Source organism: Erinaceus europaeus, chromosome 1 (assembly GCF_950295315.1).
Source record: "Erinaceus europaeus chromosome 1, mEriEur2.1, whole genome shotgun sequence".
Taxonomy (NCBI): domain Eukaryota; kingdom Metazoa; phylum Chordata; class Mammalia; order Eulipotyphla; family Erinaceidae; genus Erinaceus; species Erinaceus europaeus.
The window spans coordinates 71,339,960-71,353,548 of NC_080162.1; the positions used below are offsets into that span (position 1 = coordinate 71,339,960).

General features: G+C 46.0%; 1 protein-coding gene across 3 annotated transcripts in view; it reads left to right on the forward strand.

The window, feature by feature from the left end:
- Nucleotides 1–7,260, forward strand: part of DNAAF9 (dynein axonemal assembly factor 9) — a 135,490-nt gene extending 128,230 nt beyond the window's left edge. For all 3 annotated transcript variants that reach the window (XM_007539539.3, XM_016195397.2, XM_060187199.1), the window contains 2 exons: nt 2,556–2,649; nt 3,862–7,260. In XM_007539539.3, coding sequence (XP_007539601.1) covers nt 2,556–2,649; nt 3,862–3,974 — 207 coding nt within the window. In that variant the 3' untranslated portion in view covers nt 3,975–7,260. The remainder of the gene's footprint in view (nt 1–2,555; nt 2,650–3,861) is intronic.
- Nucleotides 7,261–13,589: the final 6,329 nt, after the last annotated feature.

Sequence of the window (13,589 nt, forward strand, 5' to 3'; positions counted from 1 at the left end):
ACAAAAGTGAAGATGGGGGAAATAGCATAATGGTTATGCAAAGAGACTCCAACGTCCCAGGCTCAGAGAGGCCAGTCAGTGCTACATTCAGTTGAGTGCACATGTTACAAAGTGCAAGGAACCAGGTTCAAGCCTTCGGTCTCCACCTATAAGGGGAAAGCTTCATGAGTGGTGAAGCAGTGCCGCAGATATCTTTCCTTTCTTTCCCTCTCTATTCCCCCTTCCCTCGAGATTTTGCTCTATCTCTATCTAATAAATAATAAATAAAAATAAAAACCCCAGATTCAGTCCCCTGTACCATTATAACCTGAGCAGTGTGGTCTGGGAGGAAAATGTGGGGGTAGGGGGAGAGAAGGAGGAGGAGAAAGAAGAGGAAGAAATTATAGACACTAGGAGGAAGTTGGGGAACTCTCAAGAGAAGGAAAGGGGAGACAGCAGCCACCAAAGGGTGATACCAAATCAGTGCCACTGTGGGCAACTGAAGCTTAATCCCATTAGGAACTCTTGACTTCCTCCCAGAGACCCTTCCATCAGTCATTGCTCGAGAGCTGCTGGTAGGAAGGTATTACAATTCCTATGTACTTCTAGTCTTTCATGGGTCAGAGTAGGCTATCCTGCTAGGATGGTAGACTTATTTATGTACTTGTTTTTATACCGTCAATGTTAGCTCTGGGGCTTAGTGCCTGCACAAGTACTCCACCATTCCCAGTGGCTTTTTTTTCCCCCCTATTTCTTTATTTTCTGGCAGAGACAGAAATAGAGAGAAAGAGAGAAAAGGAGAGAAAAAAGACACTTGCAGTACTACTCCACTATTTATGAAGCCTACCTCCCTACAGGTGGGTGTCAGTGGCTTGAACACAAGTCTTTGAGCATGGTAACATGTGCACTCTACCAGGTATGCCATTGCCTGGCCCTTATTTAGTTTATTTCTTTTTGGTGTTGTTGTTTGTTTTGTTTTGTTTTTGACAGGACAGAGAGAAATTGAAAGGGAGGAAGAGAAATAGAGAGATACCTGGAGAGGAGCCAGGCAGTGGCATACCTATTTAAGCAAACATATAGTGTGCAAGGACCCAGGTTCAAGCTCCTGGTCCCCACCTGCAGGGCAAAGCCTCACAAGTAGTGAAGCAGGGCTACAGGTGTCTCTCTATCTCTCTCCCTCTCTATCTTCTCCTCCCCTCTCAATTTATCTCTGCCTCTGTCCAGTGATAAAAATTATTTATTTTTACCAGAATATAATTTTTTTAAAAAAGACGTTGAGGGCTGGGGAGACAGCAAAAAGGTTATGCCAGACTTTCAGGCCTGAAGCTCTGAACTTCCAAGTTCAGTCTCCAGCACCACCATAAGCCAAAGCTGAGCAGTGCTCTGGTCTTTCTCTCTGCATCTGTCTCTCTGTATCTCTCTCCCCCCTTGTTAAAACAAAATAAAATGTTAAAAAAAGAAAGGTTTGATGAGAGTCGGGCAGTAGTGCAGTGGGTTAAGCGCACATGGCGCAAAGCGCAAGGACTAGAGTAAGGATCCTGGTTCGAGCCCCCGGCTCCCCACCTGCAGGGGAGTCGCTTCACAGGCGGTGAAGCAGGTCTGCAGGTCTCTTATCTTTCTCTCCCCCACTGTCTTCCCGTCCTCTCTCTATTTCTGTCTGTCCTATCCAACGACAGCAACAACAACAATAGTAATAATAACCACAACAATGATGGAACAACAAGGGCAACAAAAGGGGAAAAAATGGTCTTCAGGAGCAGTGGATTCGTGGTGCAGGCACTGAGTCCACCTGGCAGTAACCCTGGGGGCAAAAAAAAAAAAGATTTGATTTAAAAAACAGAGAGAGAGACACCAGGAGCACAGCTTCACCCACCACTCATTAAGATTATCTCCTACAGGAAGGGGGGCTTGAACCTGGTTCCTTGTGAATGGTAATATGTGTGCTCACCCAGATGTGCCATTGCCCATCCTCCACTTAGAATTTTATTTAGCCTCCACTTAGAATTTGATTTACGTATTTTACCAGAGTACTACTAAACTCTGGCTTCTCATGGTGCTGGGTATTGAACCTGTAATCTTTTGTGCCTCAGGCACGAAAGTTTTTCTGCATAAGTACTATGCTATCCCCCAAGATTCCTATTTATTTTTATTCATTTGCTTATTTATTTTTATCAGAAAATTTCTCAGCCCTGATTTCTGATGGTATTGGAGGATTGAACCTGGGAGCTCAGAGCCTCAGGCATGAAAGACATTTTGCATAACCACTATGCAAACTCCTCAGTCTTCCCATTTACTTTCAATAAATGATGGGGGGAGGGGGTTGCACCTGGTTGAGTACACGTTACAGTGTGCAAGGATCTGAGTTCAAGTCCCTGGTCTCCACCTGCAGGGGGGAAACATTTGCAAGTGGTGATGCTGTGCTGCAGGTGTCTTTTTCTCTCCCTCTCTGTCTACCCTTAACCCTCTTGATTTCTGGCTGTCACTATTCAATAAATAAAAGATAATAAGAAAACTTTTTTAAAAAATGAATGATAGAAGTCATCAAGTAATTCTAATAGGATTCTCTTTTCCTGTAGGTGAAACGTCATCTGGACCCCTTACCTGCAGGTTACTTTTATAATGGCACCCAGTTTGTCAACTTCTTTGGTGACAAGACTGATTTTCACCCACGTATCCTTGGAATTTGTGGCAGTGAGGTTAAGGGCTGTGGAAACCTATCTGTGAGGAGGGTTGTGCTAGAGCTGCCAAATACAGTCCACAGAGTAAGCTGGGTTCTCAGAACAAATAGGGAGCCACAGAGGCAGACTTTTCATTTTGCTGTCTTTGTTTATTAAAAAATATTTTGATAGTGCATTGCCTTACCATATGTGCACCTCAGGTTTGAGCCTGACCCCTACCACATTGTTTTTTTTTTTCTTTAATATTTTTATTTCTTTAGTATTGGCTAGAGACAGAAAGGAACTAAGAGAGCAGTGGGAGGGAGAGAGCCAGACACCTGCAGCCCTGCTTCATGAGTCACGAAGCTTTCCCCCTTCAGGTGGGGACCAGGGGCTTGAACCTCTGTCCTTGCGCACAGTGGTATATGTACTCAATCAGGTGTGCCACTGCCTGGCCCCTGACCCCCACCACATTGAAGGAAGCTTCAGAGCTGTGGTTTCTTTTTCCCTCTCTCTGGCTCTGTGTTTGTATCTGTAAAAGTCAGCCCGAAGTGATGAAGCCCCAAACATTAAAAAGAAAGGAGATAGCATAATGGTTATACAAAAGTCTTTAATTTCTGAAGCTCCAAAATCCCAGGTTCAATCCCCCATATGCCAGAGCTGAGCAGTGTTCTAACATTAAAAAAATAAATTAATTAAATTAAATAAATTTTTAAAAATTATATATATGGAGAGAGGGGGGGAGAAAGAGAGAGAGAGGAAGATAAGAAGAAGATTCACTTAGGGGACCGGGAAGTTGCTCACCCAGTAGAGCACACAGTTCACTATGCACAAGGACTAGGGTTTGAGCCCCGGGCCACCACATGGGAGGACCACACAAAGGAGAAGCTTCATGAAAGCTGAAGCAATGCAGTATTGTCTCTCCTCCTCCTATCTCTGTATTTCTTTCCCTCACTCTTGAAAAAAAAAAAGGTGGGGGAGGGTTAATTCTGTGTGCTGATGAAAACTGAAGGGGGCTCAGTTCTAGGACCACATGATGAACTCTCTGACAGCCACATTCTTAATAGTTGTGGTACTAGCAGTGTGTATGAAAAGAGCTCTCAGTACCCTCTGTGTAAACTGGGCACTGATACCTCAGCATCCCCACCTCGGGCTCACAGGTCCCTCAGGCCTTAGACTCCCTCATCCTCCAGGCTCAGAGCTCCCTTCCTTAATGAGATGGCAGTCATGGACCAGTTCATGAATGACTACGTGGAAGAAGCCAACCGTGAAATTGAGAAGTATAACCGTGAACTGGAGCAGCAGGAGTATCATGACCTCTTTGAGCAGAAGCCCTAGAGGAAGGCTAGAGAATGTCCACCCTGGAGATGGACAAAATGGGTGTCTTAACCCCCTGGAGGGGCTGTCATTTGTTCTCCTTGGCCTTTGTGTGCTGGCTCTCGAGTGCATGTTGTCTTTATTCTTTATACAGCGCTGAAGAACACCACTGATTGGGGTGGGAAGACCCTCACAGAGGATGAGTAGACAAGGACTGCCATGCATGTACAGCTGACTGTGCAGGACCCCTGGATCTCCCATATACCCATATCTCCTATGTGCTGCTGAAGCATTTGGCTTGCACAGAGGTGCTGCTGGGACATAGAAGAAACCTGAATGGGACATAGAGGAAACTGGCTGCCCCTTAGGGAATAGGCCATCACAGGCCTCAACCCTCAGACTCTCTCAGAGATTTCTAGCAGAGTCCCTGCCTCTCTGCTCAGGCCCCTTCCATTGAAAGAGCTAGCCCTGCTGAGCCTGGGCCCCATCCAGACATGGGGAGCAGCACAAGTCCACCCCACAGAGCCAGCAACTTGAGCGGAGGTCAGCAGCTTCTTCTAAAATGAGGGCAGTTCTCTCTTAGAGTAAACAGGGCAAAGTCATATTGCTTTCTAGAAGTATGTAGCATTTGAACAGTCTGAAGCAGTCTTCTTTGAGTTGAATTTGAGCTTCCCTCATGGCATCACTCCAGTCTGTCTAGTTCAGAGATAAGCACAAACTGCTGCTCAAACCTCCCAGAGGATGCTTTGCCTCAGTAGGGCAGGCAGGATGGGGGGTATTCTGCAATTGCTTAGTCTTAGACCCAGGGCTCCCATCACTTACGGGATATCCTTGAAGAGGGTTATTCCCTAGACTCAGCATTCCCTTCTGCCTGGCCAGGGAGGACCTGGCTTTCAGCCCCAAATTTCAGGAACCCATGTCTCCATGTACCATTTGCCCTGAATTTGTTTGGTATCCAAGGCCAGGAATGTCAAAGAATTCCGATATCCAAGTGAAAAATCCTTCCAGTGACTTTGTAGTCAGCTGGATGATAAAACAATGGAATGAATGACAGGCACGCCCTCATGCCTGACAGTCAGAATTCATGCGGTGCAGGGGGAGAACAAGCACTGATCTTTAGATGGTGTGTATTAGGTCTTCAGCACCTCAGCTGCCTATCTGTAAATACTTTCTGAATTTCTTTCTTTCTTTCTTTCTTTTTGCATGCCTTAGGAAGAAGAACATAGATGAAACCAGCAGTTTCTAGTAATGGCGCAGGGGTGGGTGCTGGAGAAGGGTCACTAGCATAGAGGAGAGAGGAAGGATAGAGCACATGTGGTCTGTGTGCCTGGCTACACAAGAGGCCTGCATGCAAGAAACAAAGCAGTGGTTAAGAGCTTGTTAACAAAATGTACTTGTATTGAAAGAAAGGAAGAAAATTATATCTGAAGCCAAATGAACAAAAGTCCACATACCATTGAGTACAAAATCTTGCATGAAGAAAGTCTTCTTTAAAAGCACCTGTGCTCCATTCCCAGCTCCTAACTGCTAGTGACAAAGGCCTATGGAGCTCAAGTCTAGGAGCACCTCACTTCTGGCTGGCCACAGAGGCTAGGGTTCATAATAGGCCTGCCTCTACTTCTGAATCAGTAACATAGATCTTAAGTGCAATTGATTAAATAAGAATGAGTTATTGTAGCTTCCTTTAGCTCTACAGAGCTCTTTTTAAAAACTCAAGCTTGAGCAGCCTTAGAAAAGGGAGAGGGTGGGTGGGTGGGTCGGGAGAGGGGGAACAATAGGCCATTTCCTCCAGGTTGCTGTGAAGTTTAAAGTGAACGCTCTAGATCTTGGAGCTTGAGCCATTTCCAGGCTGCTATACAAGAGTTTTTAAAGAGGGGTCAGAGCCCGCCCATAAATGCGGGTCTTCCCACTGCGTGGGGCTGAACTACGTAGTGGTCTAGGTTTCTGACATTTTCTTTTTTCCCCATAGAAATGCTCTCTCACCAACTTGTCCCATGGTCCCACTTCCTTCTCTTAAGAGGGAAAACTGTGATTACCTCAACTTGAATATGAAACTGTGATTGAAAAACAGTCAAAATGTTAAGTTTAAAAGCCAAAAAGGCAAAACTGGCTGAGCCTCTTGAAGATACCCCTCAGCCTGCTCAGGAGTGTGAAGAGGCACATTGGTGAAAGGGCATTCCTCAGGGCGCACTTACCGTGCCCCCGGAAAGAAACGCACTAGCAAGCACATGCAGTGTGAGCTTTTGGAGGACTGAGGCCAGAATTCTGGCAGCTGCCTCCCCACACTGGCCCAAACCTGAGGGAGCCCTGGGTTCAGACTGAAGTTTAGTATCCACTTGATTCCTCCAGTGCTCCAGATGGAGGGACAGACTTTTAGGCTGTCTACTCAGGGAGCATCATGACACTGTGTTTTAGATTTGACCTTAGAAGTGGATATACCAGGGACCAGGCAGTGACTGGGTGTGGGTTTAAAGAGACAGGCAAAAGTCCTCCAGGGGCTGACACACTTTTTTGCCAACTTTCCTATTAATTAGCAGCTTCAGTTTTGTATCACCCAGAGTGAGTGTGATAATGTTGAAGTCGCTGAAGTTATAGGTTCTTTTACATTTTGATGTGGGATTTCTCCCTCCCCCCACCCTTTTTTTAACAGAAGGAGGAGGCAGAAATTGGAGAAAAGGGATTATCCTAGTAAGGGGCCACCTGTGAGAGGTTGTGTTGGTCCCTTTGAGCCCTGGAGGCTCTGTGACCTGAGGTCTGGGCATTCAGTCCTGCAGGTTGCAAGGAAAAATTTCCTCCTAAATTCGGTTAGGATTTTGGAGAATTTTTGCACAGTAATAAGCTCTGGGTTGCTCTTTGAGCTTCTCAAAAGGGAAAAGTTAGCTCAAAGATTGTAAACAGTATATTAAGTATTTCAGCTGTGTTGCTGACCTAGTTGGATAGTTGTACCTCAAAAAGTAGGTGAGAAATGACTTCAGTGTCCCAGGTTATCAATTACTAATGACATAAGAGCTCACTTACGTGCCAAAATTCACTTTTACACTAGTTTGTCAGTGCTTTAATATTTGTAACTTAAAATTTAAAACTATTTTACAAACACTACTGTAACTTCAGTGAAACTGAATTGTGTGATTGAAGCTTTTTTGCTTATTATAGTATTTATTACACTACTTAATTTAGTAAACATATAAAAGTAGTCTTCAATTTATTTTTCTATTATTTTACATGTTTTTACCTACAGTTGTGTACGTGAATTTACCTTGGTCACTCAGATGTACTACTAAGGACCAATAAACTCTCAGCAAACTGCCTTTCCCCCTCGGTCTGCGTCCTGAGGTGTCGTCCGCGGGGTTTGGGGAGAAGGGACAGAGGACCCATCCAGCCCCTCCCTCCCCGGGAACGTGTTTGAAGTAGCGGGAAGGGCCTTGGGACCTCCTGCCCCTCACCTCCCCCTCACACACACCCTCCAGCGGCGCGGTCCCACTTGGTGGAGGAAGTGACTGTGTTGGGGGGTCTCTCACAGGTGTGAAGAGCCGCACGCCCACCTCCACCTCGTTCTCAGGAGAGCGCCGAGGTGGACGACCGATAGCCGGTCTGGGGGATCAGTTACCCCTCTTCAGGTGCACCCCCTTTGTAGGGCGGGCTTAGGCTAGGCCGTCGAGCCCCCCTTACCCCGCCGCCCGCGCGGATCTCACCGGGACGCGGGTTCCGGCCCGCCCGCCGGCGGACGTGCTTCCCGCCGCAGGTGGTGCCGCCAGAGGCCCGGCCGGCCGGGGGCTGCGTGCACCCTCCCGCTGCCGCAGGGTTGGAGATTCAGGGAAAGGACTGAATAGGGAGACCGCACGTCCTTAGAGGCCGGGCTTCCTGTCCCACCCTCCGCAGCACAGACACCTGTGGAAAAGGGAAGTGTCCCACTGGGAAGATTTGGGAGCCGGCCCAAGGGGAAGGGTGCAGTCTCCACAAGCAGCCTCCTTCAGACAGATGGGGGTGGTGGGCTTGCTATAGGGAGCTCAGGGTCCTGTGCAAACCGAATGCAACGGGCATTCTTGGAGAACTGAGGCATGAGATTGGCTGTGGTATTGGCCTCGCAACTCTTTGGCCCTGAGTGCCCCTCCTGCTGGACCAGGTTTGATCCTTAACAAAGTTTCTGTGTTTGCAGGTCCCTGAAAATCCTAGGATTTGAGCCGAGGTTAAATGCCATAATGGTTATGCAAAAAAAACTCTCATGCCCGAGGCTCCAAAGTCCCACGTTCAATTCCCGTGCACCACCATAAGCCGGAGTTGAGTAGTGCTCTAGTACAAAAAAAAAAAAAAATTATTTTAATTAATTCTACGATTTGGAGATAATCTTAAAGGATAACCAGGGAGATTGGGGAGACTAGTGGTGAAGGGCCCTCCTGGCTTGCTGACTTTTTTTTTCTTTCCGAGATTTATTTACAGTACAGAGAGGAGAACCCAAGCATCCCTCTGACATGCTGAGTGACTGAACTTGGGGTCTCATGTTTGTTAAGTCCAGCGCTCTCTCTAGCCACTGCACCACCTCCTGGGTGGCTCTGCTTCTTTAAGAACCAGAAGGATTAAGATGCCTGGAAACAGGGAAGGTGACCCACCCCAACCTGTAGTCCACAAATAGGGGCAAGTAACTACTGAAACCTGAAAGCACATTTGACAGAGTGACCCCAGAAAGTGAATGGGAGCAGAGTCTCAGATGGAGCTACTGAAAATCACAAGGCTAAGGAGCACAAGAAACTGTGCTATGTCAGTTTATCTTACAAGTCAACAGTGATATCCAAAGAAAGCAAGACCACATACCCTGCTTCTAGCTCATGATGGAAGGAAAAGTTCCTTAGTTCTGTCAGAGTCCATGGTAGTATTAGGTCAAGTGCAGCTGGGCCAGGTGATCGGTTATCTGTTATCTGTGCCCTCTCTCATGTGGTGTCACTTTTCTTGGCAGTAAGTTTTCTCTATGCCACCAAAGGTCCAATGCCCCCAAGGTCTGGGTCACAGTCCCCTCCTGATCACAGTGTTCCAAGACGGTGAGAAAGAAGAGACCCCAAAGCCTCCTTCAATGCAACAGTGGCCGTGCTGGAAGCTGGGTTGTGTACACGGCAAAGCAGTGCACATTCAAGTAAACTTTTTTGCTACCCTGAGGGCATTTTATTTTTCATTTTACTTATTTATTGTCTCCAGGGTTACTGCTGGGACTCAGTGCTGGCACTATGAATCCATTGCTCCTGGCAGCCATTTTTTTTCTCTATTTTATTGGATAGGACAGAGAAATTGAAAGAGGAGGGGGAGATAGAGAAAAAAATAGACACCCACAGACCTGCTTTGCAGCTTGTGAAGCATACCCCCTGCAGGTGAAGGGAGGGCAAGAACCCGAATCTAAGATGTATATTTATCTGAGTGAGAGGAGACCAAAGCCTTGGTCTTTTCCACCATATGTGGTGCTCTGGATCAAACCCCGGGTCTCATGCATGCAAATCCTGCCACCTTATCCACTGAGTGCCAACCCCCCCTTTCCCTTGCCCCTAGATTGGCCCGAATTTGGACGAGGTCACATTGTACTTATTTAATTTTTTTAAATCTTTATTTATTGACTAGAGACAGCGAGAAATCAGAGTAGGGGGAGAGAGAGGGAGAGAGAGAGACAGAAAGACACCTGCAGCCCTACTTCACCACTCTCAAAGCTTTTCCCCCTGCAGGTAGGGACCAGAAGCGTCAATCTGAGTCCTTGAGCATTGTAATATGTGCACTCAACCAGGTGTGCCACCACCCGGCCCCTCACACTGCACTTTTTTTTTTTTTGTCTCCAGGGTTATCGCTGGGGCTCAGTACTGGCACTACAAATCCACTGCTCCTGACAGCCATTTTTTCCTTTTTTTTTTTTTTAATAGCATAGGACGGAGAGAACTTGAGAGGGGAGAGGAAGATAGAGGGAGAGAGAAAGATACCTGCAGAACTGCTTCACTACTTGTTAAGTGACTCCCCCCCCCCCCGCAGGTGGGGGTCAGGAGCCTTGAACCAGGGTCCTTGCGCTTCTATGTGCAGTTAATCTGGTGTGCTACCTCCCGGCCCCCACTGCACTTTTAATGCTCTGCCAGCACCAGGTACTGAGGCCAACATTACAACACTGCCAAGCTGTTTCCGAACTTTTATACTAGATACTTAATGTGTATTTAGTTAGTTTGCTTTCTACTAGTTGTGTGTGTTGATGATTCTTAACCAAGGAAAGAAAAAAAATTAAATTGAATATATATATATATATATATATATATATATATATATATATATATATATCCTCCAGGGTTATTGCTGGGGGGGCTTGGTGCCTGCACTATGAATCCACTGCCCCTTGAGGCCATTTTTTTCCCAATTTGTTGCCCTTGTTGTTATTATTGTTTTTGCCATTGGTGTTATTGTTGGATAGGACAGAGAGAAATGTAGATAAGAGAGGAGACAGAGAGTGGGAGAGAAAGATAGACATTTGCAGACCTGTTTCACCACTTGTGAAGTGACCACCCTGCAGGTGGGGAGCTGGGGGGCTCGAACTGGGATCCTTACGCTGGTTCTGGCGTTTTGCGCCCTGTGCATTTAACCCACTGCACTACTGCCCGACCCCCTGAATACATTTTTATCCACTAAGATCACTTCCCTCTGCAGACTAAGAAATCTGTTGTTTGTTCTCATGGAATGGAACAAACTCGGCACAACAGTGTTACACAGATGCCAGTTTGAGAATCTTTTTACTTCCTAGATAAAGGCAAGATCATGTAGATTGTTATGTGGGGGTGAGAAATGACTCAACTCGAGAATCATTTAGAAGGGACAAATGACGAGGCAGAACAGGCAAGGATGAAGGGGATAACCTCAAGGTAAAAGTGGAAAAAGCCAAAGTGGAAAAAACCCCAACATTCTGAAACAATTCCAAAAATATTTTTGTTCTCCAAAAATTTGAAGAAAAATAAATTTGTTTATCCACAAATTATTCCTGTTTTTTCCCAAGCCTCTGCATTGCTAAATTGACAAGGCAAAATAATTTGACTTAAAAGAATTGCATCAGGATTAATAAATTTTGTGGGAAACCAATAAATGACTATAAGAAATTTACCAAAGTAAAGTATATACTCCCGTTTTATCTTCCAACTACTACTCCTTTTCCCATACAATAGGTTGTTCTAGAGTGAGGGAGATAACAGAATGCTTATGCAAAAGATTTTCATGTAGGAGGTTCTGAAGTCCCAAGTTCAGTGCCCCACACCACCATAAGTCAGAGCTGAGCAGTGTTCTAGTTAAGAGAGACTATGTGTAAAGGTCCTTTTTCCTCATAGCTCCAAACTTTTAAGAAGCTTTACATCTTCACTCTGAAAATGTATGCTTGGATGAATGTACAAATAGTAGAATAAAGACATCAGGAAGGGCAGGGGTAGATAGCATAATAGAGCAGAATTTCAGGTGGAGCTAAGAAACTCTCATCCTTAAGGCTCCAGAGTCCCAGGTTCAATCCCTTGCACCACCATAAACCAGAGGTGAGCAGTACTTTGGTAAAAAACAATAAGACAACAGGAAGAGGAAAGATGATTGATAACCAAATATTCATGGAATGTTCTAGCAAAAAAGACTCCATTATAATCTCGTGTTTTTTTATTATATATATATATATATATATTTTTTTTTTTTGGCCTCTAGGGTTATTGCTGGGGCTCGGTGCCTGCATTACAAGTCCACTGCTCCTGAAGGCTATTTTTCCCCTTTTGTTGCCCTTGTTGTTTATTATTGTCGTATAGGACAGAGAGAAATTGAGAGAAGATGGGAAGACAGAGAGGGAGAGAGAAAGATAGATACCTGCAGACCTGCTTCGCTGCCTATGAAGTGAACCCCCTGCAGGAGGGGAGCCAGGGGCTCGAACTGGTATTCTTACACCAGTCCTTGTGTCCTTGTGCTTTGCACCAAGTGCACTTAACCCACTGAGCTACCGTCCAGCCCCCTTTTAAACTCTGTTTTATAAATAAAAATGGTCAGAAGCCCCCAGGGAGGCTGGAGGTCCAACTAGAAGGTTTTGGCTCTTTCTCCCAGCAGCTTTCCCTGATAGTGCATCCAGACTCCTGGGAGGAAACGAGAAGGAACTGGAGTGGGGGTGGGGGGGCGGTCAGTTCTGAATTGTGGGCTTGAACCTGTGGAGGGATCTTGAGTAGCCATTGAACATAGGGGATAGTGAGGATGTGAGCCATGGGTGTGGACAACAAGCCACATTCTGTTATGTGCACCAGCCAGAAGGTCTCAGGTGGCAGGTGATGGGATTCATGTGGAACAGGGAGTACAAGAGGGAGAAGTTTGTGACTCAGCCCTGCAGCCTTTATTCCAAGATGTCTAGCATCCTTCAGCATGCCCTGGTAAACTTGTTAGAGATGCCAATTCCCACCCACCCCCTTGTATGACCCTGGTCCTAGCCTGGGGATCTGCATTTCAGCAGGCTCTTGGGAGGGTGCGGTTCTAAGATCTCCACACAGACAGTGTGACAAAGTAAGGAGTTCTTTCAAGCCCTGGAGTGGGGTGGGCAAAAGTGGATCAATGTTCGGTAGTATCTTCCTTGGCTGAAAATCTGGGCTGTGGAAAGGGACCCCAAGTCAGAGCTTAGAGGACCTGAAATGAGGGCAGTAGGGTAGCCCTCCCACCTTCCTGCCCACCAGTCTGCTGGCTTCACAGAACTATGAGTTGAGTCATTAGATCTCTTAGGTCCTCTTCCAGGACTGTAACTGGGCCTAGGAGTGGAGTGGAAAGGGATATCATCCTGAGAACAGATCCTTGTTGGTCCTCCATGGGAGATATGCCCAGCCAGATGACCCAATAGGAACCTCAGTCTCTGTCAGGGTAGATGGCAACTGGGAGAACTTAACACTGTGTTAACTAGGCACCCAGAGGCCTCCTCCCCATCCTTCTGTGTGTTTTGGAGTCACCCAAGAGTGAGAAAGCTAGTGGCAGCTAGGCTCCTTTACTTAGCCCCCATCAGTATCACCTGTCTGCCAGTCTCATGCTGGGCTCCCCTGCACCAAAAACTAAAGTGAAAGGGTATTGAGGGTAGAAGATAATCTCAGCAGATGTTTAGAAGTGTAATACTGAGGGGGCAGGTGGTGGCACACAGTGCATAAGGACCAAGGTTCAAGTCCCTGATCTCCACCTGCAGAGGGAAAGCTTCACAAGTGGTGAAGCAAAGCTATAGGTAGGTCTCTCTCTCTCTCTCTCTCGCTCTTTCTCTCTCTCTCCCTATCCCCCCTCCTCTCTCAGTCTATATCCAATAATAAATAAATAAATAAGAAAAAAGAAGTATAAGACTGGCAAGGCTTCTGGAAATCCCTTAGACCACCTCATGTTGGTTTTTTGTTTGTTTGTTTGTTTGCTTAAAAAAAATTTATTGTGGTCTGAGAGGTGACACAGTAGATAAATCATTGAATTCTCAACCATGAGGTTCCAAGTTCAGTTCCCAGTAGCACATGTACCAAAGTAATGTCTGGTTCTTTCTCTCCTTTCTCTTGAATAAATAAATTTTTTTTAATTGTTATCTTTATTTATTGGATAGAGACAGAAACTTAGAGGGTAGGAAGAGATAGGGAGAGAGACAGACACCTGCAGCACACTGCT